This window comes from Mus caroli, unplaced genomic scaffold (assembly GCF_978045245.1).
Source record: "Mus caroli unplaced genomic scaffold, Mus_caroli_1 scaffold_17, whole genome shotgun sequence".
In the NCBI taxonomy this organism is placed as follows: Eukaryota; Metazoa; Chordata; class Mammalia; order Rodentia; family Muridae; genus Mus; species Mus caroli.
Window position 1 is genome coordinate 21,792,559 of NW_028227272.1, and position 27,900 is coordinate 21,820,458.

Genomic DNA, 27,900 nt, shown 5'->3' on the forward strand with positions numbered 1-27,900 from the left:
CATGATGTGACAGTAAAACTCTGGTGTTTGTCAGTGTTGGACCAGTGGTGAAGGAGCAGGAAAATCCAAAGAAAATTTAATCTTACAGTGTTTAATCTCTCCTGAATTCTTTTACACCAGGCCCTAATCCAAGCCCCTGATCCTCTTGTCTTGTTTAGGCCACAAGAACATTCTGTCCTCTTGAATCCACATTATCTAATGATGGTTTTACAAAATTGCCACAGCCTGGGCACATTTAATGCAGACACTAAGTTCTAATGTGCCACAGGGTGCATAGCTTAGATGGACTATCTTACTTAACTCATAAGATCTGTTAACACACATTTATATCTTAAGTAACTAATACGTATTTATCTCAATGTCTAAATATCTTGCTCCAGGTGTCAAATGTTGATTAGTGGGTATGGAGTTAAAGCAGAAGTAAGAATTGTCTATCTAGAATGCAGGCATTAAGCACCTTAGCCACACTGATTGCTTTTCTTTGTCCTTTTGTTTTTTTCTTCACATGCCTTGATTTCCTGACCAAATTCTAAACTGTTGAGCTAGACAGATCACAGCCATCATGATGTTTGCCCTGATACTGCATGAGTCCCTAATATTTGTGCAGCCTTAAATCACTAATTTAATGCAGCTTTAGTTGAGCTTGCAGTTTGCCTACCGTGTAGATACCTAAGAACAAGGACTTTTCACTACTTCGCCATGTTCTCTCTGTCCAGTTGTTTATCTCCCCACAAGGCTGAACTTTTGTGATTTGCTTTCATTGGTCAAACAAGAAAACATTTTTTTCCTGTTATTCCCTCTTAGGCACCTTGGTTACATTCCTACTGTCTTGGGCATTCAGCAAGATCACCTGTCAGAGGGCAAACTTGTTTGTAGATGGTGGCATTTTCACAGAACAAAGCATTGGCCTTTCTCTGCCTCCCAGGTGCCTTGGGTTGCTGAGCAAGACACCTCTCTGACTCAAAAGAAAACCACCTCCAGTTAGGTGAAATGTGGGGGGGTTAACCATTTGTTTGCTGGTTTGCGTTTCCCACGAAAAACTCAAAAACAGAAATTTACCTCAGCCATGGAAAGTGATGTGCCAAGCACTGTATTTGCATATTAAAACTGAAAGCGGATTTGCATGTTATTTCAGTGTCTTGTGTCACGTTCAGGCATCTGTCAATCCCACTAGCTAGAAACAACTTGTGTAGTGGGAAAGTGTTTCTGTGCATAGAAGACTGAAAAGCTCAGGCCTTTCGCTTTCTCAACCTGTCCTCGGTCTGGATTCCCTTGGCTGGCCTAGTCTCATACCGAAAACTCTGAAGAGGAGACTAGAACCCTAGGCTTTGAAAAGTACATTTGTTATTTTCCAAAAGCCATTCACTTTACTACATTCTAATTAAATTATTTTAAAATAAACTACTTATATTCCATCATTGATACTTTGCTGGGCTTCTAGGATTTTGTTTTGTTTCGATGTTCATAGTCAGTTTCTCATGTATGCTATATACTATTTTAATATACTCTGAAAATTATAATAGAAAGAAACATGGGCAATCTAAGTACCTAATAACAAGTGACTAGGGGAAACTCATTTTAAACAGGCAGCGTGTTAGAAACAAGGCCAAGGCTACAGGACAGGTAACAGACAAACTATGGTGTCTGTCTCTTAAAAGTGTAGCTTCTTCCCAGATACAGTGGTACACACTTGTCATGCCTGCACTTGGGCACTGGGTGACGGTGGAAGGAGGATCAGGAGATTAAAGCCAGGCTCATGGCATGGCAAGTGTAATATCAGCCAAGATTTTATGTCTCAGTGAATGAATGAGTGAATGAATGAATGAATGAATGAATTGGTGTAACTTCAAATCAAGAGCATCCCCCCATCCCTGTGCTCCTAATAGAAATCTTGCTATGAAATCTTTCTTCACAGCAAAGGATTAAATAGCTACTGCACTTTTTCAGGCCACCAAAATAAGACGAAACCTTTTCCTCTAGGAAGCCATTGCCACCTATGTAGGGCATAAGCAAGGAAATGGTTTAATTTGAAAATGCAACCATAGACAGTTCATTCCATCCATCAGAATTCTGTGTCATCCATCTTTGTTGGGTGAAAATAAATGAAGAGATGTCGGGCATTTATCTACCCTTGTTAATGGCAAATCTCTTTCCATGAGGTATCAAGTCTAACTGGTAGGCTAGAGACTAGAGTGATTTTCCCCATCCTGGTTTTATAGGAATAGGTTCCATTAGCCGCCTGTAGAACAAACTGAAAGGGATCCGCTCACTCCCAAGGAGGGCTTGCTTGCTCCTCAAGAGGCACCCTGGGAGGCATAAGACAGGAGCATTAGGATGATACCTGTGGCACAGGGCCGAGCCATCAATTTTTCTGCATCTGTTAATGGAGGTACCCACTAGGTTTTTTTTTGTTTTTTTTGTTTTTTTTTTTTTTTTAGTTCTTCTCTCCTGGTTGGTGTGGCATCATTATTTATGGATTAGGTGCCTGGAGAAGCAGGAAAGGGACAGAAATGTTACTCCAGTCTCCATCTAACATGAACCTTATGTCACTGATGTATGTTTCAATGTCAAAGGTATTATATATAGGAAGGTTAAAAGTTTGGAGGTCCAACAAAGCATGCATTTACTAACCTCAGTATTAGGAGGCCTGTTTTCAAAAGTCCTCATAATCATTATGTAAATTGGTAAAACATTCTCTGAAACTCAAGACTGTGACCCTGACAGAAAGGTGGGGGTCACTGCAAAGACCAGGGAGCAAGCGCTTCACTTTGTTCTTCAAGAAGAGCATCGCCATGGAGCTCTAAATCTCTTCTCTCGTAACTGAGCAGATAGACTTAGCACTATACAGTGCTTCTTTATATGAATTAGATAAATTACTCTCCAGCTTATAAATGAGAAGGTCAGTAATAGAAAAGCAAATTCCTAAGTGATTAAAAGATATCAGGACTCAAAGTCAGCATAGGCAATCTTGAGGCTATTACCTCTGACATGGGAGACTAAGGGTGGTAACTGTGGGGCATGAGAGCCACTTTGGCTTGTTAGATGGTCACAAAACCTTGGTGTCCTAGCACTGCAGCTTTCTCATAATTGCCCAGCCTTGCCCTTGGTTGTAGTAGCTTTTCAGTAAGCCCATCTTGCTGAAATACAGATTCATAGGTCCTCTCCTGTGACTGCAGCTTTGGCTTAGGAACAAGAGTGTGATAAGCAGCCGGGCGTGGTGGAGCACCCCTTTAATCCCAGCACTCTGGAGGCAGAGGCAGGTGGATTTCTGAGTTTGAAGCCATCCTGGTCTACAAAGTGAGTTCCAGGACAGCCGGGGCTAAACAGAAAAACCCCGTTTCGGAAAAAAAAAAAAAAAGTGTGACAAAAAGGTTGTGGGTTCTGCCTAGCAATAATTGTGTGGATCCCTCTCCTATCTCATGACTTCTCTATGGCCCACCACTGAAACACAACAGGTATCCTAGTGAACCCTCTGCCCTTGGCCAGAAAGGATACGTCATCCCTTTACCCAGTGAGGCATTAAGAGTCAACCGGACATCTGGTAAGAATCTAGAAGTAGAAGCAGCCATAAGAAATTGAGAAGTGAAAACTTGATACAGCTAAATGCTGGGGGGGGGGGGGCTATCAGAAATATAGACTTTTTTTTTTTCTGGCAGGCTTTCAGCTTTAAAATGGGGCTAATTCTACCTTTTGAAAAGAAGATAATTTCAATGTTTCTTTTTACAAGAACATATAATTGAAGTCATTTTCCTTCTGAGAGAAGGAACCTCTTGTACACCATTATAAATGGACAAGAAAAACTGCGCATCTTTGCCACCCAAAATGAGTATTCATTATCATGGAATCTTTCAGTACATTTTGGCTGCTTTTTCCTGCAGTTTTATTTGCCTGAGCAGTGCTGTTCTGGTAAGATTCAGATTCACTAAGTTCAATTGTGTAGTACTTTGTAGATAAGAAATCAACAGCAGGTAAGGACACAGAGGAAAAATGACCAATAGCAAGGCCATCCTCTGTAACCTGAGAGGCTGATACAGTTATGGAATGACTGATTCATCACATGGATCCTTAGAACACTGAGCTACATTGCTATTAGGAAGCTTCATTGAAGGGAGGGGGTATTGGCCAGGGAACCTCCACTAGGCATCTCAGTGAGGGCTCTTTATCATGCATCCCCGTTCTTCAGAAGGTATGGGTCCCAGTTGCTCATACCTATCATCTACCTCTTGTGAGGCTAAGGCAGGAGGCTGATAGCTTTGAGGTCAGTTTGGGCTGCCTAGATAGGTTCAGGCTAGTTTGGCTACATAGCAAACTCTGCCACCCCCACCCCCAACCCCCAAATATGCCTGTTGGTGGAAACTTTCCTTCTCTATGTAAGAACAGGGCAAGGAGGATAAAGTGGTTAACCTTCCTAGGTTCTTGATTTCGTAAGCCAGGCGTAGTGAAAGTTCAGTAGGCTGCAGAAGCCCTGCAGGCTGCCCAGTGCTTACTCAGACTCAGAACACGGAGTGAAGCTCGAGGTGCTTCAGAGGATGCTGACAAGTGCTTTATGTCTTCTTATAATGGAAACCTCTGTACCAATGAGGTTTCCACTGACTCAGTGTGCATCTATTTTTGCAGACTACAAAATATCTCTAAATATAGAGACATGTTATTTCACTCTCAAGGTGGACAATGACACATGCTATATTATCGTCACAAACCCATGGAGTTGAAGAATCAAGCAATCTTTGAGAATGTATTTTTATGCATGAAGAAACTGAGGCCCAGGAAATGAAAATAATTCCGTAAAGACCTTTAGTCAAGTTAAAGATAGAAAAATATTAAAGATGCCCTGAATAGTCAGATATTTGTGACCATGTAATAATATACTTAATCCTGTATAAAACTATGCCAAATGCTTCAAGCATATGAAATGTAATGTCACTATGGTGGATAGCAGTTGCTGTTTGCCTTATTATTATTGTGGCAATTTTTCTTGTTCAGAAACAAATATGTCCCTTTGTATTTTTTTCATTATTATGTAATACCACCCATAATACTCCCATAATACTTAGCAAAAAAGTAGACTTGCATATGACTGTACATTTGGTACCATATGTCTTTTCTAATGACAATTACCTGGGCAACAATGTAGCAGTGCATATCAGACCAAGTAGATAATTTGATCCTTTATCTGACACACACACACTCAAACACACACACAGACACCCACACTTGGAAATAGACAAACACATAAATAGAATAATACCACTCAGTTTCCCTCAACTTTTCAGCACTGGCCTTTTAGTTTATCTGTTTCCATGTTCCCTCTTACAGTGTGAAATAACTCAGCGTATGAGATAGAGTTCTCTTCATTTTCCAGTAACTGAAGGACTAAGCCCCTACCTTCTTGTGCCTCACATGGCAACTTCAAACTGGGAATCAGAGATACTTCCTGTGTGCCTAGAGACAAGAGAGCAAGTTGAGCCACCACCCAGGCCTGATTGCATTTGTAAATAGCCTTGCAATGTAAAGTCTCATAGTGTTCTCTCAGCTAAAATGAAGACCTGGCATTGGCTGCTGTCTTCCTTACAGCTCCTTTTCCCTCTCCATTTCTTCCATATGCAGTGTTCCTGTGCATCCTTCCTTTTTTTCCTCTTCCTTTCTCTGTCTTATGGAATCTAATCTATCCTTCAAAAACAAAGATTCTTGTCTTCAGCAGCCTTCTCCTGGCACATCAGAACATTGGAATCATGCCTGTATCTTAGTCTCTACATACTCTTGTGACTATCTCCCGTGGGTCTAATTCTTCTACAACCCTTTAAGTTGTCAGAGGTTGAAACTCTTCATTGGAATTGGTATTTGCAGTTCTTGGCACTTAGTAATTTCTTAGGAAGTGTATGGTAAGAAAAGTTTGGAGTTGTCCGAAACCTGTCCACTGGACAACTGCCTGCCTATGGTGTTCCTATGCCTTTACTAAGTGATTCATACATTTCAAAGAACACACATACTGCTGATTAATATGAGTATTTAAAAGAAGATCTTTTTTCCCCAGAAAATGATAGGCTGATTTAATTTGTTCCACACTGAGCAGTAAACTTTCCTTTATGTACATAAAAATCTTGGCTTATACTAGAGTAAATAGATATAAATCTAAATTGCTGTTAAATACTGCAACTGGAAGGGCTTCAAGACACCAGTAGACAACATTGAGTGGCATTGCATTGTAGCACATATACAAACTTGGTCCACCGTGGAGTCTGATCTGCTGTTTCTCAGAGATTGTCTTCCACAGGGGTGCTCACTTACCCACTTGACCTGTGCAGTTTTCTCATCCTTAAAGCAGGTTTGCCTGTTAAACAGGGCCATCATCTAAGCATCTAAGATTAGCTGTATGTGAAAGCAAGCATCCTGGAAATAGTCATGCAAGTGAGGGATGCTGGAAGCATAGTAAACATTTCACCACCACTGTTCACATTTCTACTTCAGAAGCACAAACTCAGAAAGTAATGGGAGTCATCCCATCCCAGTGACTCTTTCACATAATACAATTGAATGCTTTTACCCTAAACTGGGCTATGAATTGCTCATTTGAAAATTAATGAGTTGAACACAGTTGTTTGGTGTCCTTTAGACATCATGAGCACTAATCTCTATTAGAAGGGAGAAATTGCCAAGATAATCTGCCTATCAGAGGGAGAAGTAAAATACTGAACTTCTTACAGGATTGAACTCAATGCCCTGGGCTCTCTTCCTTGGGGTAAAAGCCACCACTTACTTAAAGACTCTGGTGGTTTCCCACCATTTATTCTACAGGTGGTCAGCATTAGACACTGGACGGGAAGGTAGGAGAGTCTCATAGACAAAATTCAGAAATACCATGAAATCATCTAGATCCTATCTCATAACAACTAATGTATCAGATTTTGTTCCTTGCTTAACTGGGGTTCCACTGTCAGTTTTTCAGCTTTGTTTTGAAATTAGGCATCCATTCTATAGAAAGCACACAAATCTAGGGTGTGTTTTTCCCCCCAAGCTAATAATATTCTCTTAAGATGCTGTGCCGTGGCACTGGGCCACATAGCACATGACAGCCAATGCTTTTAGTACATACAATGACCAATATGTAAGGTGTATCAAAGGCTCCTTTTGTTTATAATGTATTCAGCTTACAAATGAGTTTATCAGGACATATCACCCTGATAAGTCTGATAGCATTAATATATTATATTTGTATTATATTAATACAAAAAGTAGAATTTAAATGGAAAGGAACCTTTCTAAATTTGGCAAACTCGGCAAGAATATTGAAGAATAAAAAGAATAGTCTTTCCACATCTGTGAAATACTGGTGAGACTACCTTGAGGTTAGCCTTTTTTTTTTGAAATGTAAGTGCTAAAGGTAGAAAATCTAAATTTCTGAAGTAGTTTTGTGGAAGATAGATTTAATTTTTTACCGCGTGTTTATTGAAACCTAGACTAAAACAATAATAAGCAATACCTGGCTGGGAGGAAAGTGCATGGGTGGAATTTGGGTTTAGATGCCAGCATAATCCGGACTCAGCCTCACCTTTTATTGCACACCTGAAGGAAAGCAACTGACCCCTTTTCCATCTTCACTATTTAATTGTGTAGGCCATGGTAGGTCAACCATACTCCTGTTGTAGACCCAACACCCAAGGGTGTATGTGTAGCACATATTTGCTTGATTTTTTTTTAAGGGGATGTTAAAAGTTAAAAAAGTAGGGAAGTAGGGTGAATCTGGGGTGATTTGGTGTGGGATAAGTAGGATCAAAATACATTATAATTCTCAAAGAACTAGTAAAAATGAGGAAAAAAAGCAATGAAAGGATAAACTAAAAAGCCAGCAACTCAGTAGTTTCTTTAAGGTATACTACAACGCTTTTAGTGCAAAACAACATCTGCAGTTGAGAAATTGCTCTAGATTTAATGTATAATGGTAGCTGGATGGTCCAGCATAGTGTCTTGTCCTGATGTCACCATAACTAGCCCTGCCCTGATCTTTTGGCATTTCAGCTTTCTTGTCTCACAAAGAAGAGAGCAGCTGGCACAGGCCATGGTCTGTCCACTTCTTTCTCTAAAGTAAATATTCTAACGGGGAATAAAATCCTCTGAGAACCAGAGTAGTCGCCTACCAAAGTGTTTCTTGGGATTTTTACTTTCTGCATGTGTGTACTTCACATATATGTATATCTCAAACACTAGAAAAATAGTGTAGACGAAGGACTAAAACGTTACCAGTGAAGTATTTATTATTCATGTTGTGAAGGCATTCCATGCCTTCAACATCACTCAAACAAGTGAAACTAGAACTAGGCATGATAACATCTTGAAGTCATGTATAGTTTACAGAATTTTCATGCCTGATAACTCCTTGTATTTATTGAACATGGTAAGAGAATAAATGCACAGCTTTGGGCTTCATAGGATTTCATCTTCTGTGATTCTGAAGAGTGAAAGTGTCAGCCAACTATTTCAAGAGTGTGAACACCAATGGAGCCCACTCTACCTCTCTTCCCACTGAGAGTGGACCAGTGCTATCCCCATTTCTAAACTATCAGTTTTTATTTCCTATTAAAGATTCTGGATTGATATTGACATGTTCAAATGTAAGAAAGGGAAGTCTGGTGGGCTCCCTTGTGTGTATGTCGGTGTAAGAAGTTTTATGTAGCAGGAAGCTACTTTGCTGCTGCCATCTGACCTTCCCTTCTTTGCACGTCCTGGGATTTTCAGTGATTGTCTCACGGATGCTCTGGCCTGAGTCCCCATCCTCTTACACTGCAGTTCTTCAGTCTCACCTGCCTATGTGAACACTACTGGCTACTTCATCCTATCTCATGTCGGCCTACTTACAGCTCTAGGAAGGAAAATTGTGTAGCTTCCTTATCTAGGATCAAAATCTCTTCGCTTGCTAGATCTCAGTACCAATATGATTCATCTTATTTCCCATCTTAAATGTATTTGAACAGGAAAACACAATGGCTGAGAGATTTTTTATTGTACCTGAGTTTTTTTTCCCCCTTGAGTTTAAGAAGTCTTATGTATTTTTCCTCTTTCTCTGCATTCTCTCCTAGGAAGCTTCCCTTAACCCCTGACAGTGCACTTTCTACTGTCTTTATGGATGTGCCTTGCAGACTTTCCTCTGGACTGTATTGTCTTTATTGGTCATCTTGCTAATTAATACACAAGTGATAACATGTCAACTTCTTAGCAGTTATTGAAATATTAGATTCCTACTATTGGATACACAGATTCTAAAGTGCAATAGACTCGTCTAAAAAAAAGAAGTAAATAAAGTGAAAGGCCAAAGGTCAGACACTGTCGGATGCAGCTGTCCTACTCCTTCCCAGGACAATACTCCCCGGTTAGGCTGATTGCTGCAGTGGATGTCTAGATGACAATGAAATGGTTGAACGCTTTCTTCCTTTCAGAGTGGATACCCTGGGCCTATGGGGCCTCCTTCAGTGCCGCCATCATTCCGCCCAGAAGATGAGCTCGAGCACTTGACCAAGAAGATGCTGTATGACATGGAGAACCCACCCGCTGAGGACTACTTTGGTGAGTGGGGAGGAGAGCCAACTTCTGGAGTAAATGCCTCATTTCCATTTTGCTAGTGAGCAGTGAGGACTGTTATCAGCTCCTCTGGTGTAGTGTTCACATCTGCTGCATTTGTTACCCACATACCAGTGTGCATGTCTGAGTAGACCACCATGAACCTCAGTGGTTGATAGAGTTATTAGACATGTAAAATCAACACATAAGTTTGCCAGTTTATTAGCTTAGCACCAGGCAAAGATTTATCATCTTGTGTCCAAGTAGCTCTAAATATTTATATCTAATACTTGGAATCTGATGTAGCTTAACTGCATTTTCAGGTCTTACATTAACTGAATTGAGGAGGAAAAAATTATCTTTCTGTTTTCCACTTCTTTTCTCTTCAAACCTATGAAAACTTATGAACAGTGATGTTGTTCTTGCCAGTCTACTAGTATAAGTTGGAGGTATGTGTCATTTGTGAGATGCTATGGACACAGCTTGTCAAGGGAACTTGCAATGCAAAAGGGATGAGACAAACATACAAGTGATTCTGAATGCATAGTGGAGAAGTGAGAGCCCTGTGAATGCTCAGATGAGATTGGACAGATCTTCAACAACCGTAATACAGAGGTTGTTTGTCCTTCAGCCTCATAAAGAATGGTATTTTTGTAGCATCTAAGTAATTTTATTTCTGGGAAAACAATTTTAAAACTGCAACATATTAAAATGTGTAAAATACGAGACCAAGTTTGATTATTACATTGAAGAGGTGCTGAGTTACCCAGTAAGGTGGTATAATATTTTCTAAACATTCATTCTCTGTTTTGTGATAGTCTTATCACAAAGTGCTTTCTGAGTAGGTTCTTGAAGGATGTGGAGAGAAACATCATATGGGTCGCAATAATGAGTAAAGGCTCTGCCAAGGTAGAGAACTGAACAGGCTTTTGCCTCCTCAAGAGCAGTTGCCTTCCATCTTGGGTCAGCTGTCCATGAGTGCTGGAACTGTTAAGCCAGCCTTACCTTCCTCCCCTTGGGACAAGTCTGCTATGTGCCTGTCTGACAGACTGACACCAGTCAAGACTACAACAGGTTAAAGGTACATGCCACGAAGCCTGGCAATTATTTACTCCCTAGAACCCACACAGCGAAGTGGAACTGACTCGTGTGAGTTGTCCTTTGTCCTCCACCAGCATACTGTGGCTCACACATCCTTCATGCCCACTCCCTGCACCTCTGCACCACAAAGTAGGCACGTGAATATTTTAAAAAGTAATTTTTAAAAATAAATTTGCTTCTCGTCCCTTCTGTATGCCCGGTTAGCTCAGTATTGTTAGCTGTTCCATTATCACCTGAGCCCAGTTTCCTACCCTGATGATTCAAAGATGTGGAACCAATGTTCCCTAGCATTCTTTGAACACTAGAAATTCACTATAGAAACAACATTAACCCAAAGAAAGAAAATTGTAAGGCTTAACATAAAGATTATGAGAATTGGCACAAATTCATGGAAAATAGTAACACAGAAACCAAAGCTTAAAGCAGAGCATAGGAAAAGTTTATTGTGCTCTCTTCATTGTAATAGGAGGAGGGTGTATATTAGAATCCAAGATAAACTAAAACTAAGTTAACGATGAAAAATACGGTGTCTGTAATTAAAGAATATTAAAAGTGAAAAGCTGAATTCTGAGCATGTGTTTCAGATATCGTGCAACAATATCTGCTGTAATAAACCGAGCAACTGTATCGACTGTAACAATGGATAAGTGTTACACACTCAGGAAAACAGATAAAAATGATCCCTTAGAACTACCTTAGCTTTACGACATACGAGCTTCAAAAACTGGAGCAAAGTGTTCTGTGAGCCTCTGTTGGTGCTGTTTTATCTACAGGATGGAAACAATCGCTATCTTATATTGTGATTGTGAGTAATGCATGAAATATTTATAGAAAGCACTCAGCCAAGTCCTTGGCATGTAGAATGTGCTCAATAATCAGAGTTCACCAAAGCTCCAGAGGCTTACAGCTTATTTAAGAAAACAAGATATCCCTATTAAAAATCTATCAATAACACTTGATTTAAATTTAACTTGTAGTAACAATAAAAGGTGCATCACCAGCTGTCAAAGTCATCATTGCCAAGTGGAGGCTGCTAACGGTGAGAGGAGAGGAGAGAAGGGTGTGGTTTTACTGGCTGTTTATAATATGGTAGTACTATTTTATGAACTTCAGAAATTAACTGTAATTTCATCTTACAGAAGAATGTAATCCCTTGAAATAGATGTTACTATCATGTTCCCATTAGAGAATTAAGGCCCAGGAATGCTAAGTGATTTTGCTCAATATCAACAAATAACGAGCTGCAGAAGTAGGCTTAAAGTCGTGTGTCAAGCCTGTATTGTTGAGCACCATGCCTGGGATGGAGGGAATTAGAGCAAACACTCAGGGAAGGGCTTATTGGGGAGATTGCCTTTGGAGAGTTGGGCAACAAACCATGAGGATTCTCTTCTAAATATAAAATAAACGGAATGTAAGTGAAGACAGGATTGTTGAAAGATAGCGTCCTTTATGTGGAAAACCTGGAAGTGGCTTTGTGCAGGCTGTTCTGGCAGTGCCTGCCCCAGGCGTGGGTTGTATCTTTGAAAGTGTGTATGTCCCAGAGAGGGCTGTGAAAATTATAGTGTGTTACTCCAACAAGAACACCAAGTGATACATAGCTTCATCCACATTCAGCCAAAGTTCTGAGAAACTCCAGGAAAGGAAGGAAGATCTAGAAGGAGCCACAAAAAGGTATTAGGGAGAGATTAAGCTTGAAGGAGTCTTCAATCTTAGTTCAAGTCATTTGGAAATGGGTCTTAGTTCAATTTGGAAGATAATAGAGAAATACGGTGTTTTCTAATGAAGAAACTTTTGATTTGAAAGGGGGAAATAATGGAATTGATGCCTGGTACAGAAGTGGAAAATACTGGGCAACAGTTGGCTCAAGTCTCTGAAAGATTTCTACACCCTGGCTGGCGTGGCCTTCTCTAATGAGTTGCATGCTGAAGTCTAGTACCATGTGGATTGTTCTGTGGAGAAGGCTTAGGAGCATAGCTGCAGGGTATAGTTTGAATGACATCTCTAACTCTGCTTAGCAATGTGAAGTCGGGAGCAGAAGTACTTGGTGTAGACCTGCCTTTAGCATCCCACTCTTTAAATATGGCCCGTCACCATCTTAGCTGCAGAGAAGCAGTACCACGATGGGTACAGACAGGAGAAGCCCGGGGAGCTCAGTACAAATGTCAGCAGGGTGATGCTATGTGAGTGGGAGAAGAGAGGTCCAGGGACCCGCCTGAAGATGGAGGAGGGGAGATGAAATAGCACTGTTTGCATCATGGGTGTGGCCAACAGAGGAAGATAATGTCCTCTCTTGCTTCCCTCCAGAAGGAGGAGAGACGAAGCAGAGCTTGGAGACTGTAGAAGATTCATATCACCATCTATTAGAAGCAAGGCTGCATGCTTTTGCTTGAGGTCATATCCCTTGGAGTAATCTGTGTTGGTGTAAAACTAGCAAAGGGTGTGTATGTTTGAAGGGAGCAAGATGCTTAGAGAGACCAAGGGGCAAAGAACTAGAAATCATTACGACTTTTGATGGATGGAAAACTTAAAGAGAACTTTAAAACTAGGTATCAAATGGCAGAACTAAGCAGCAAGCATGGCCACTGTGCAACTCCGAGCTTATCTCGTGTGAGTAGTTTTCAAGGAAAGTGTGAAAGGAATGTTAAGCTGTAGACCATCTTGGAATGGCTTCTCGAGGTTATGTGAGCCTTCTATGTTGCCTCACATAACAGACTTTTGTTTTCATCCATTGTGAAAGGAAACACAGTTGGCTGTCCATTTGGAAAGGAAGCACAAATTAACTGCCGCACGTGCACATACACTCGCATGTGTGTGTGTGTGTGTGTGTGTGTGTGTGTGTGTGTGTGTGTCTGAGAGTCTGTCTGAGTCCTTCCTAGGACTGAACACAAATTTGTTGGAATGCAGAATCTCTGAGAGTGGATATACTATATCTGAGAGTGGATGGAAAATGTCTGTCAGCATATTTTAAGCATGTAATATAATTATCTTGGCATTGTTTATATGCTGTTGTCTTATTCCAAAAAAAAGGAAGAAAGAAAGAAAGAGAGAGAGAGAAAGAAAAAAGACTGAAATGTGTGCATTTCACATTTTTCCTAGGCTATTTGAAGAATCACTATGCCTTCGCAGTAGTACAAGGTAAAATCTTGTGTAAGAGAATCTTGTACTAACTGGAAGGATTGCTAGTGGAAGGCATTGAAAATTCTTTGCATGGAAACAGGACTTTGATTGGAATTGGGTTTTACTTTCCTTCCAAAAGATACTTGGACTAGAGTGGAAGGTATGAAGCAGCAAAGACATGACACTTGTGTTAAATCCTCGAGGAAGAAGACAGGAATGGTAATACACTGCTATTCCTGAAGTGATGTCGCCTGTTCACCACACTTAGTGCTAAATATCTTCCCAAATGAAATCAAACTGGAGGTCCGGTGATGTTCATGAATCAGCTCTAGAACGGAGGTCCAGTTCCTCCCTAGGTTCATTGGAGCACTTGGTAACTGACCATATCCACAAACATTGACTGTATGGTTCAGGAGTCTGGAAAATATGATTTAGGTGCATTTGAGATTTTGGAGGGAAGAAGCCCTGGGACCCTTCCTGACAATTACTGAAAGAGAGTCACCTGTGAAGTGGACTTGGCCAATTCTCACAGAACCATGGGGTGAGTTGGTAAATGCCCATTCAGTGTGGAGAATTAATGTTGTGAACAGACAAAACAAAATCTCTGAGAAGTACAGGTGAAAACTCTACTCTTTGATGGGAAAGCCAATGAAATACACATATGCTAAGATATGACTACATCTTTCATCCAGTGTCCATGTCCGACATTGAGTGACTTAGTTATCTAAAATCACTCTTAGCCGCACCTTCAAAATGAGTCTACAACATTTAGTTTTAATCCTGTGTTCAGATGATTAAATGAGGCCAGGTGTGGCAGCTCACACCTTTAATCCCAGCACTTGGGAGGCAGAGGCAGGTGGATCTCTGAATTTGAGGCCAGCTTGGTTTACAGAATGAGTTCCAGGACTGCACAGAGAAACCCTGTCTCAGAGAGCTCTGTAGATATAGGATAGAGATAGAAATCTGAGTCAGAGTAAAGATTTTCTGGCGGTTTTTAAGCACTTACATACTTCTTGCATCATCTGAGTTAGACAAGAGCCTGGGTAAGGGGTTAATATGCTCATTTTCCTTGGGAGATGAACCAGTTGATAATGAGCTTCCGTGCTTTGTGGACACTGTGCTGCCCTCATCAGTCAGAGAGCTGACAAGAAGCAGAATGACCGTGGCTCAGACCTCACTCTGGAGTCTCTCCCCTCTACTTCATTGTGCTCTCTTAGCACGTTGCTGAGTTGGTCATGGTGCAGCTTAGCTCAGTTCGCATGCTGTGTTTGAGTTTCCAGATCTGTACAAAGAGCCGTGTGATTGCTTTGGAAATCGCTTAGCAGGTCTTAACTAAGGTGCTGAGTGATTTGAACCTGATTGTCTTCATTGTTGTGTGACAAGAAAACTATTCCCAGAGGGTCCCTGTTGATTACAGACAGGGGACTGACTCCAGGTGGGCAGTTTCCTTTAGAAAAGCTAGGACCTCAGGTCTTGTTTTCACACACAAATAACCTAATTAAGTAAAAACCCAAAACCACAGCGTTGGAGAAAAAGTAGAAAATGGGTGGTTTAGAAAAAGGTGGTATTGATCAGAGGGGAAAGTTGGTTTTTTGGTTTTATTTTTTCCTTTTTAAGGTGGCTTTGGGTCCTGAGAGTACAGTGGCGTTCAGTTAGACACATTATGGTTTTTAGTTAGACACGTTAGGTGTATTTTCTTTATGGTGATAACTTTTTGTGAAGTATTTTCTCAGAGCAGTTTGGGCTTATAGCACTAAGTCATTTATGTCTTCCACCATAGCATATGTTAAATTTTAGTAAGCTCAGCCAGTATGCTATTAAAACATTGATTTGAAACCTAAGATTCCTAGTTGTTTTTTTTTTTAATGTGGTCCTAGAAGTTTTGTGAGATAGTTTTTCATTTTCTAGAAAATTAAAGCTCAAATCGTTCAGCCAAGGTCTTACAACTGAGACTGACTTGAAAACTGGAGATAGAACTTTTATTTTTCTTTCTAAATAAAGAGTAGAAATTAAAGCTACAGAAATGGCTAGGTTAGTGCTAGTGCCTGCTGTATAGACATGAGGATCTAAGTTTTGACCCCTAGCAACCATGCAAAATTCTGGTCACACTGTACATGGTTGTAACCCCAGGGCTGAGCGGGTGTGCAAAGGTAGAGACCGGAGAATTGTTGTGGTTTGTTACCTTCCAGCCTACTGAAAAACAGCAACTTCCATGTTCCATGGGAGTAAGACAGAAATAAAGGAAGTCACCTGATATCCTCTTCTGATCTTCACATGTGTACCTGCATATTCTTGTACTCACACACACACACACACACACACACACTTAATAAAAAAAATATTTAAAAAAAAATACAAACTAGTGGTAGAAATGGGGAAGGGGCATTAAAAGGTAAAGAAGCACATTGGAATTGATGTTTTTGCAAACTTGATCTGGATACACCATTGCTATACTCAATAAGAATGCATTTGCCGTTATAAATAATGAATTAATAACTTGCTGGTATCTGTATATGCACATTGTCCTGATCTTCTTAATTTTCAAATACAAAAATATATCATTGCCTCTATCTCACCCTTTACATATACCTGGTTGTACCTTTTGTGTCCTTCTTCCTCACAAGTGTATAGATGCAAGGGTAGTGCTTACTTCACAGTAGTGCCCCATCCTTAATGGGTTGGCAAGTGAGAAATGAGAATGATAGGTTGGCAGTTGCTGCAGAGTAGGGGTATTCTTCCACTCATTTATTTATCACCTTTGAATCATAAAATGTTAGTCATGCAAGGTACCTATGCCTAAGGACCTGCTACAGATGGGGAGAAGATGAAATTAATCTCACTCCCCCACCTCAGGGTCACAAGGCACTTAGTGACACAGCCATGAATTATACCCAAATTTTATCATTTCTTTCTTTTTAATCACATAAAGGCACAGGAGAATATGTGAGTAGAGTTGAGATGTTGTTGTTCCATTCAGTGAGGTTAAAATTGGGCTGACAACCTTGGACTTGATCTCATTTCCATGTGTCTTCTGTGAAATCCAGGAGGAAATCCGTAGATTGAAAGCTTACATAGTTGAGATTTTATTCCTAAAGTACTATATCGTATTTTACTTTATACTGTTTCCTCTGTAACCTTTGGCTCCCACAAGAGATTCTTGCCTCTGTAATTTCTTCCCGTTCCAAAAGAATTGGGTCAGAAGACAGGGAATCAAATTGAAAGAAGTATGTCCCCATTTGTACATAAGCTGTCTATAGCAGCTGTTCTAAAAAGGTCATCCTTAAAGTAGCTCCCTCCAATGCCATGAACCACCATCCAAAACTGCCATTTTATATGGACTTGATAGAAACAACAGATATCTACTCATGGGATTACAGTTAGCAACATCCATTTTATCAGAATTATGAAGAAAGTAAAGATGCTCCTACTTCATAATTCAGCATCCTTTGATGATAAGCCATGGAAGCAATTGGCATTCTGAAGGGAGAAAGCACTGGTGGGCCATTATGTACGGCACAAGAAAGTCTTACTTCCCAGACCATACACAGTCTTGTATTGACATGAACGTAAAGCTGAGTCCTGAAGCCACAATGCTAATTATGCATTTTCTGACCTTACATCACAGCCATCTTTTAATGAGAACATGGCTGTCTTTCCCCTACAATTCGCCCTTCCTCTCTACAACCTGAACTTTCCCCACCCTCCGCCTGTCCCCTAAAGCACAGAGATGATGATCTTCTTGCAGATGTTGAAGTGACATCAGGATTGTTGGAAGACTGACATCAGGATTGTTGGAAGACATAATTTATTTACCATCAAGCTATTCTTTGAACATCTGTAGAGTTATGCTTAGTAACTCTATTGTGTTTTTAATTAAGCAGGTTCATTCAGCTACAAATATTTATTGAGCACCTACTAAACACCACTCATTGTTCTGTGTACCTCCAGAGATCATGGAAATTAGGTACACTAGTGACCAAAGAGGAGAAGCATTTGTTAAATCCTCCTCTGCCAAAGGCTTTGATGTAGAACAAAGTTTACAACTGACAGGGAAAAATCCACTTTTCTCCATCAAATTCATGAGAGTTTGCCATAGCAGGGAATGAGCTATGCTAGCTACAACTCAAAAGAAGTCCATAGAAGGAGATGATTACTCCCGGGCCCTAAAATGCTGTGCTGATGTTTTATGTATTGGAAAGATCTCCAAAAAAACAGTTGAACACTTTTCAAGAACAAGCATAGAACCCCCAATGCCACATAAGACACTAAGTCCCACAGACAGGTCATTGTGTCATTCTCTCAATAATGATGACTAATGTCAGCCATTTTGTATCAAATTCTTCCACTGTTACGTCATGCTGCACACTGCTGATCTCAGCCCATTTGACTCTGTCAAACCTTTCATTTGTATAAGTCCTGTTCCTGGGTCCACTGTTACCTAGCAATAAAAATCATTTGTTAGTGTTCAGTACAAGCTAACAGAGGAATTGTCCAGGAGTGTCTTGTAGATGGAAACCATGAAGATGCAGTAGGAAGGAATCATGGAAAGGAATTTTAAGCATCTACTGGTTGGTCATATGATCTCGGTTAAGTTAGACTAGAACTCAGAAAACATATACCTTGTGAACCTCCCAAATTTTATTCTATAGAGGATATGTTCATAATTTTTGTCATGTGTATAAGCTAAACATTATTTTAAAGTGTGTTTTATTTAAATCAATAATTCTAATCTACTTTGTTCATATATATTAATAATCTTCATAACTGGCCTTGTCCCAGTTCTGTCAGGAACACTGGCTGTTATCAGCCATCATGCGTACCTCTTTAAGGTTTCCTTCAGGACTATAAAGCTCTGACCTCAGTCCTAATTTGTTTCTCCAATGCTCAAATGTTAAATAAAATTTAATATAAATTAAAAAGAAAGTCAAACTCGTTATCTTTATTAGAGGCAATAGATTGGGTAATGATCCTGGCATCCAGTGTTGTAATCCTTCAGCTCCTCAGACTGTCCCCCTGTCCAGGTGATCCATGACAACATGGTAAGCCAGTCTCTTTTCTACTGGTGTTAACTGCAATGTTGGGGTCTATCTGTAACTTGATCTGTTGACATCTTTAGAGCTTTGTGATTCTTTTGCTTCAACCACTTTTCATAGTTTCTCTGTACACTGTTGAATTATATGGATTAGATAATGGCCATTCTGTATAATGTTACAACAGTGTTTGCTTCAGAGTTCCAATGTAACACAAGTCAATTTCCAAGACCAGTTATACTCACTTTGAACTGCCCACCCTAACCCCGTTCCCTGGGGTTTATGAGGAAGATCACTGCATTGAAAGATCAAGTGCCAAGTAATCAGATTAAAATAGGGTTGTAGACTATGACAAAGCACAGCACTGATGCCATACGATTACTTAAGGGCTTCTGGGGTCAGTGTCACTAATGGTACTTGGCATAAATAAGAGATACTAATATTGCTGACCATCAATGTGACATTGGTATTTAATGTAAATGATACAGCACTGTCATAAAAAAGAACAAGTCATCATTTGATGGATGGCACAGAGGAATGAGCCCTTGATTTGGAGGCAAGTAATCCAAGCATAAGATGGGTCTTTTTCTCTGTGCCCCTGCTGCCATTTGACTTTTTGTGCTGTCCTTAGGATGTTTTCTTATATGTTAACTAAGAACATGTTAGCAGTCTTCAGATTATTTCCCAGAAAACAAAGACACAGAAGTAACTCAGCTTGCAGTATAGATAATGGTATGGTACATGAGGCTCTGAGATCAGTCCCCAGAACAAGAGAGAGCTAAAGCAGAGAGTGAGAGAATGAAAGATTCAGGGGTGAGACTCCATCACAGGCTTTCTTAACAACTTTTCTGGGCCTCCATTATTTTACTTATCTCAAAGAAGATTACTACCTCTAATCTATTTTATACACCTATTGCCAGAATAATATTAAATAAGTAAACATGTAAATGTGTTATACACCAGTAGAACCCTCAAAAACTAAAGAGGTGTTAGCATTTCCTCCCTGGGCTACATCCAGTTTGATTTATGGCATTTGAAATTAGCATATCATAACCTCTCTGATATTTTCGTGAATTAATGCTTTGTGATTTTATATGGTGTTATCTTGTTACTCTTGTTATTGGAGTATCATAAGAGGATCTAAGACATGGGTTTTACTCACTCTGTGTGAGAAAGCAACACCCCAAGATACACCACAGTGTTCTCATTTGCTGAGCAAACTACTCTTGCTTTTTCATGTGGAATGCAGAAAACTATTGAACAAAAGGACAAAATGAATTTTGACTCAGGTGGTACAGAATGAATCATAACCTTCTTTCTTATCTAAGATGTAAAGAAAAGAATAAAACTAATGCAGTAGATGGCTGTGTCAGCATAATCCAGACAGCCTGTTTTTCAACAGAACAGAGAATACTTTTCTACCAAGCTGAGAATTGCAGGTAGGACCAAAACCTGGTTAATTTTTTTTCTTTTTTAAAACTTTGATCAAAGGATCTCTATGTCCTTGCTTCGCAAGCCAATCAGAGGGTTCTGTTCCCACCAGCAAATATTGCCCAGACTGTTCAGAAATCCACCTATAATCCCAACTGAGCAATTAGGGGACAGAAAGTTGACTATGTGCTTAATGTGTGCTCCCCATATCAGCGTACCAGGTGGTCAGTATGGGGGATATACCATCAAAAGATGCTTCCTAAGTCATAGTGTTCTTGGCCTTATTGGGGGAATTATTTAAAATAAAATATAGACTTTATCCTTCTAGAATCTCGACCCAGATTTATTACCTAATCAGTTGCCTGTGACTGTAATGTAAAAATATTCTTTAATTAAGAGGCACTTTTAAGACCTCTGTTTTCTCCAATTGTTCTTCAATTTACAATTTTAGTGGGTCTCATCATGGTCCTGTGTGTATGTGTGTGCATGCGTGTGTGTGTCTGTTTTACATGCCTATTGGTCTACTTACTGATTTGTAACATTCCCCAGGAAAGACTACAAATCTTTAAGTTGCTTTTTTTTTTTTCTTCAGAAAGCAAAGTGAGGAACTGTGATGTTTTTAGAAGTCCCATGTCACTCCATCAGGGCTTTTGCTCTCAGTAGATATTCCCTAGAATAGTTCTATTTTACAAACTGCACTATTATCTCTGGTTAAAACTGGACCAACATAGAGTAAGCACTTAGTCTATTTGGAACACTTTCATTTGCTTTGTCTATGTATCATTACTGTTACCCTTTAAGACAGATGTTCTTCTTTTACAGATGATAAAATGGAGGCATAAGCAAGTTAAAGATGTTTCCTAAGGTCTATCAATTATAGTTGCTATTTGATCCCACAGCCTGTCTTTTGACACCTGCATATATTGAATCTATGACCACAGCTGGCAGAAGGGATTCAAGTCATAGCAAAACCACAACATCTGTGCTAATATCCTAACCCATGTCTCCCTTTGTTTCTTCTGGAAGATGTCTCTTAGAGTACTTTCTTTTCCTCTGGTTGAAGGGGCCCACAAATGACCAAGGAAGTAGATGGGAATCCAGACCTGCCATCAGTCTCTTTGCCCTATGTCAAATGTCTGCAGAGACAAAGAGTTAGCTTGTCTAACAAATGTGCAGTGTTCAGATTCTTGATGTGAGGGTACCTGAGACCTGTATCCCCATTCCTTCTCTCATCCTAGGCTTGACTGAACTTGGCTATTCATGTTTCAGCTGAGAAACTCCACACACTATCTCAGTCCAGGTTACCGTCTTTCGCAAGTGGATATAATTACTTTTGATTTTTAGCAGTCCATCTCAGTGATATCTTCTAAACTAAGGAACCTTTTAAAAAGCTGATCCAGTCCACAGGCAAACTGGAAGAGAGAGAGAGAGAGAACAAGGGGCAAGGATTTCATATTGAAAATAAGGTTACCCTGTTGTCATGTCCTTAGACAAAGGAGTTCAATGCAATAGCTAGCAATTGGCTCGCTCAGTCGGAAGTTGATGCTATTTTAGGTCATCAGCAGGAGTGTCAATGTATCTGTGAATTTTGGCATTTTGTTTCATTAAGGTGGTTCAGGAAGCCAGACACTGATTAACTGATTATTCAACTTGGTTCCCACTCCTAATTTTGGATGTGTGGTGTCTTCAGGCAGCTGTTGTGACACCCTGCTTCTAAAGAAAACTTTGCTTGTGCCTCTAAAGCAATTCTGGGAATAATTTACCCCACATCCTACTCTCCTGGATTCTCTGCATCTCTGGTGACAGATGCCATGGAGATACTGTTGCTTCTGGATCCTGGCATTTCTAGGAAGTACCAGGCGTGCACTGCCAGAGGCCATCCAAACTGCCTGCATTCTCACTGGTACACTGGGCTCAAAGTGGACTTTCTTATGGAAATTACATAAGAAGATGCTCATGCCTCAGCACAAAAGTCTTTTTGAAGGGAAGAGAAACCCTACCCAGACCACAGGATGTGTATAGGTAAGACTAGGAAAATTCTAGACTCTGCTGGTAAGAATTTGGAATCTGATTGTATCTGTAAGTGTGCTTTTAAGTAAGAAGGAAGGGCAAGGATTTCTATTTTGGAAACCTGAGTCTTCTTTGTCCGTTTGTTTAATCACTGAGTGGTTATTGTAGGCCTATTATGCACCAAACATTTTCACTAAGCATTAGTCTAAAAGTTGAGGGCAGAAATGCCTACTAAAAAAATTAGATAATGAATATATTACTAGAGATTTGTGATACTATGGAAAGAAATATTTTTTGCTGAGATTGAAGCCACAGGTAAGTGTTAGCTCGTGTACATTGTGTCAGAGCTAAATAGTAATTAAATGTTTCAGGTAACCCATTTCCAACAATCCAGTAGGAACACAGGGAGAAGAGCAACAGAGATTATAAAGCATGCGGTGTGAATACAGAAGGTGCATGGAAAAGAGAAATGAGACTAAAGGGCTGAGCGATGTCCAGATGACTTGTAGCTGCTCTTTCAAATAAGTAAAGACCAAGATGGGTTTCTTTTTTTTTTTTAATATGCATAGGTGTGATAGTGTCAGATAGCTCAGAACTGGACACGTACAGATAGTTGTGAGCTGCCATGCCATAAATTGAACCCCTGTTCTCTGAAAAGCAGCCAGTGCTCCTAAACACTGAGCCATCTCTCCAGTCCCATAGCCAAGATATTAGTTAGGGATAATTCTGGATCCTGTTGTGGGGAGCGCTGTTGACTCTATGGAAGCTTGGAGATTGGACTGTGCTCATTTTCACCAATCTGAAGGAGACAAGAGCCTGACCAGAGCAGCTGAGATTTAACAATTTTGCAGTCTGGGTGAGGAGTAAGGACAGGTTAAGGTTCATTGCTAAGCTGCTGTCTTAGGTAGGAAAATACCATTAAGTGAGATGAGAAAACAGACTTAGTAGTGGTTGTGCATGAACCTACTAAGGGCTTTCCTATTTGGAAGTTGTTTAATTTTCATCCATCAGTACTTATTGAGCACCTGCTGTGTACACTTACACATCATTTCACATTGTTACAACAACAGAGTAAAACAGACAAAGTCCTTCTGCTAAGAGGCTCACATTCTAGTAATTGTACACACTGAGAATGACAGACATAGAGGACCATGTAGACAACAAGCTGGAAAGGGTGACAGCACACACATCAGTGGGGACGAAACAGGGCAGAGCATGGTGGGTGGTGGGACAGCTGCCACCCCCTGTGGTCAGATCTCTTGTGTCTATTATTGTTCCTGACTTATTGTTGTCATCTTATAAATTGTGAACTTCCCCTGAGACAGGAATGCATACAATGAAAACATTTCCAATCACACTTATTTCTCTGTAATAATATATGCAGCCAACATAAAATATGCCAGGAGAAACAAAGAGAGAGGAGGAAGACACTCCCCACACACTCATCCTTGTTTCTCTAAAACCTAGAGCTTGAAGGCAAGAAGTCACAGAAAGGAACCCAAGATTTAATCCAAATCTCTTCCAAGGATCCAGTTTGACATGACAACGTTCCACTGTCACCTCCAAATGTGTTGGGATGTTTTGTAGCACTCCTGGGCATGTGTAGCTCATGGCAGACAGGTTGAAGGAGATTGACAGTGAAACCTGAGAGTAGTGAGCATATTAGCATAATATCAGGGCTAGCAGAATGTCAAAACTTAGGTAATTTGACTTCTCTTGCTTGATTCTGAACTTGGAACCAATCTCAAATGATAACCAAAGGTAAAATTGGCAATTGCCAGCTCAGATGTTAAGATATTTCATATTTGTTGGATCACTGTAAATACTGAAGCAAAGTAGAAGACATTGGTATAGTGTTATATTCATTTAATTGATAGGTCGTTCTAGACAATTAAGTCAAGATAGAGTAATCTGAAGTTCTTTAGCATAAATGGAATCCTAGCCTTTAAAGATGGAGACATTTCTTGTCCATCTTTCTCCGTTTAGTACAAAATCAGCCCTTAATAACTGATGACCATTTATGGAATAGTGATTATGGACTAAGCACATTATTAAATACTTTTGTAGTAGATCATGCTTCATCATGCCTGCATAATAGGTAGTCACTCAGATCTAGTATTATGGATGAAAAAGTCAATCCTAAGACAGTTCTAAACCTGGACCAAGGTCACACAGATTGTTAAGAGGCAGACCTCTTGGTCTTTTTAAGGGAAGTCTCTGTTCTGACTTGCTTAACAAATAAGTGTTTCAAATGGAGCCACTTGTCCTCGTAGCTATAATGTTGTACAGGATTCTGCCATCTGTACCATATACTACTGTACTTTCTGTCAGTCACACTGTTATCTAAGGAATGTCAAACCAAGATTGCTGGAATGGAAAGGGCCCTGACGTTTTGGGTTCTAAGCATGAAGAGTAAGAATCATCCAAGGGAGCAACATTTTCATGAGACAAAGCTATGTGCCCATATGCGCTGTACATGTATAAGTCTGTATAGAGAGAGATGACAGATACAGATGGCAGATAGGTAGATAGATAGATAGGTAGGTAGATGATAGGTAGATAGGTAGAGAGATGATAGATAGAAAATTAAACAGACACAGATATCCTTAGGCCCATGCCCCCTGACAAATTTTAATTGACTATGGCATATTCTTAGTTATAATGGAATTAAAAACTAAGTTGAGAATTACTGATCAAGTTTCATCTTGTCACATCATAGACCTGAAGACAGAAACACACTGGCACTACTTTCAGAAGGTCCTCTGTGACACATCTGTGTAAGGAACCCTGGTTCTATGACTTTCACTAATAGTGATTTTCATTTTTATTTCACAAAACGATATTTCTGGATTGCATCATGCCTTGCTTCATGGTTGCGGTGGAACATAAGTGAGCAGGCAGGGGTTTTTACTGTGCCTGGGGTCCCATGATAGATGTGTTGGTAAGGGAGGATGTGTTCACTGGTTTCTGCTGAGATTCACCTGTTCACTAATGACAGCTCCTCAGCACATTTTCATAGTGGTAGGTCTGTGGGCTGCATAGCCTTTGTGTGTGTGTTTTCAATTTCAGTTCCTTTGATAACTGAGCAAATAACAGAGATGATGAAACCTAACAATTAATCTCCTAGATTGTGTGTCATTTCTCCTTTTCAGTGAGTCAGTATGTTTGGTAATGACACAGGAGATTAGAAGGTTGCAACGTGTGCTTCAGTGAATGCTTGTGGGAAACTCACTATTTGTCCATCACAGATTTAAGTGGAGTGAATGAGAGTTTTGCTGCACAGAATATCCAGGATGGAGAAAAGATAAATAAATTTGGAAGTCTTTGCTCTCAAGAAACTCATAGACTGTCACAGGTTAGACAACCAAAAATGTATAATAACCCTTTCCCTATGAGGTATCTGTGCATATGACCAAAGGATGTCTTGGGACATGGAAAGCATTGGTAGCTTAAGGGCTGATACCTGAGCTGCATCTGTAAGGAAAGACTCCTTCCCTTGTAGAAAGGAGAAGAAAGGCATGATAAAATAAGAACTTGGTAGAAAGGAAGGCAGGGAAAGTGGGGAGCAGTGTTCCCTCTTGAGATAGCAGAATGTCTCCAGCACTAACAGGGTGATGAGCCAGCAGTAGGGACGTGGAAGGAGAGACAGTCTGTGTTCAGTGAGGAGCTGGTCCATGCCACTAGATCTGTGTTTGATCCAGGAGAGAACAACTGTTCCTGTTGCCAAGTAGCACTGCTAGTGACTGAGATGATCTCACAGAGGCACCTCGTGTAGCAGAGTACAGACTTGCCAGGTGGAACAGAAAGATGGTATTGGTGTCTTTTACTCATGCTTCAAAACAGGAAGTGCCTAAGTAAGCAGCTTTTCAGATCAAAGCAGCCGTGTTTTACCTGCCCTTGGGTTCTCCCGCATCAGCAGGACTATGGCATATGGCTGCTGTGCAAAGATTCCACCAAATGCACCAGAAGGCAGATCACCCAATCTTTAGAAGGGGAAATGTATATACATCTAGATTTGAATGTTGCTTCCAAGTTTCAACAAAAAGGCAAGCTGTCAGAAAACCCCTCACATGTGTATTCTCAACGGAGTTCTTGTGTTTGTTTGGTCCTGGTGCCTACTGAAGAGTTTGTCTATGTTTACAATGGAAAAGACCTTGGGAGCCATCTCCAAATCTTGTTTGTTTGTTTTAATAAAACTAGAGAGAATGGCTCCATGCATCATTGGGAGCACACATGTGATCCTTCCATTCATGTGGAAGCCTGACTTCCTTTTCATGCTGTTACTAATCAAGTGTTCATTAGTCATGAATTAGTGAGTTATCCCAGGGCATGCCTTGATATCACAGTCCCTGTTCACTCGTGCTCATTTAATACCGTTTCCATTACCTAGAATATACTGTGGCTTACATATATTAAGTGGAAAATTCTAGAAAGAAACAGATTGTAAAGTTTGAATGACATGTCATTCTGGGGAACATGCTGAAACCTCACACCATCCTTCTTCATCCAGTCGGGACATGAGCATTCCCTGAGGCCTTTGCCTCCCATGACACCTGTAGTAGCCCACTCTACCACTGCTGATACCAGGAAGGCAGTCGTACGGACAGAAAGGGTATGGCCAGTAACTTTATTCCATGTAGAAGTGGCCTCTGAAAAAAAAGCCAGAGGTGCTGCTGATTCAGACATGCCAGAGGCTGACAGCTGCTTCCAATAAGTGCAAGGTGAAACTACTCATGTGAATAGGAGAAGGGGGAAGACCCGACTGCTGAGCCTGCTAAACTCTGCAGAAAACCGAATCTTAGTATCCATGGAGAAAGTAATTCATGACAATGTTTCTATCTTGCCTTAAACTGCAAAAATTATGATCGCAGTGAGTAATAAATGATCTAGTTCTGTACTATCAGTGATTAGGGGCATCAAAGGGGACAGTCTCAGGAAGAAAATGGGCACGTACTAGAGAAATAAGAAAGACAAAATAGATAAATGTTTGGTAAAGATGTGTGATTGAATTTATCATCTATATGCTTGGTTCCCTCCATTTTTTTATACTAAAAAACATCTTTGTTCTTTATTTTTCTGAAGTTCATGTGTATGTACATATGTGTGTGTATATATATATATATATATATGTGTGTGTGTGTGTGTGTGTGTGCAATATTATCATTTCTGTACCCCATTTTTCTCCTTAAAATCCTTGTATACACCCCCACACACACAAGATTCCTTCCAACTTCATGTCTTTTTTTTTTTAATTCATTCCAGTTAGTGCTGCGATATGTTCCCAGATGTGGGGAGACCATCCACTGGTATATGAGAAAACTACCAGCATCCATACCCTCCATAAAGACACACACACACACACACACACACACCGCCCAGCGACTATCTTGCAAGCTGCCTGTAGTTCCTCAGCATAGCATGAGGCCTTGAGAGAGATGAGCTGATGATCTCCACTGCCCTTTCAAAGCGGCCTTAGGTTAGAAAGTGAGCTTGGCCCAGTTGAGACCCTTAGCCTTTCTGACTTCTTCTCACACTAGCTCAATTAAGTGGAGAAAGAATTTTATTGATGATGAAAATTGTATCAGTATTTTTTATGTTGCCCAAAACAATCAGCATTGTTTTATTGTTTTATTTTCCTATTGATACAGTAAATTACTAC

The 27,900-nt window shown here is 40.2% G+C and overlaps 1 protein-coding gene across 12 annotated transcripts in view; it reads left to right on the forward strand.

Annotated features, from left to right (window-relative positions):
• Lpp (LIM domain containing preferred translocation partner in lipoma) overlaps positions 1–27,900 on the forward strand; it is a 608,013-nt gene that overhangs the window by 448,250 nt on the left and 131,863 nt on the right. For all 12 annotated transcript variants that reach the window (XM_085832096.1, XM_085832095.1, XM_029470446.2 and 9 more), the window contains one exon: positions 9,432–9,558. In XM_085832096.1, coding sequence (XP_085688222.1) covers positions 9,432–9,558 — 127 coding nt within the window. The remainder of the gene's footprint in view (positions 1–9,431; positions 9,559–27,900) is intronic.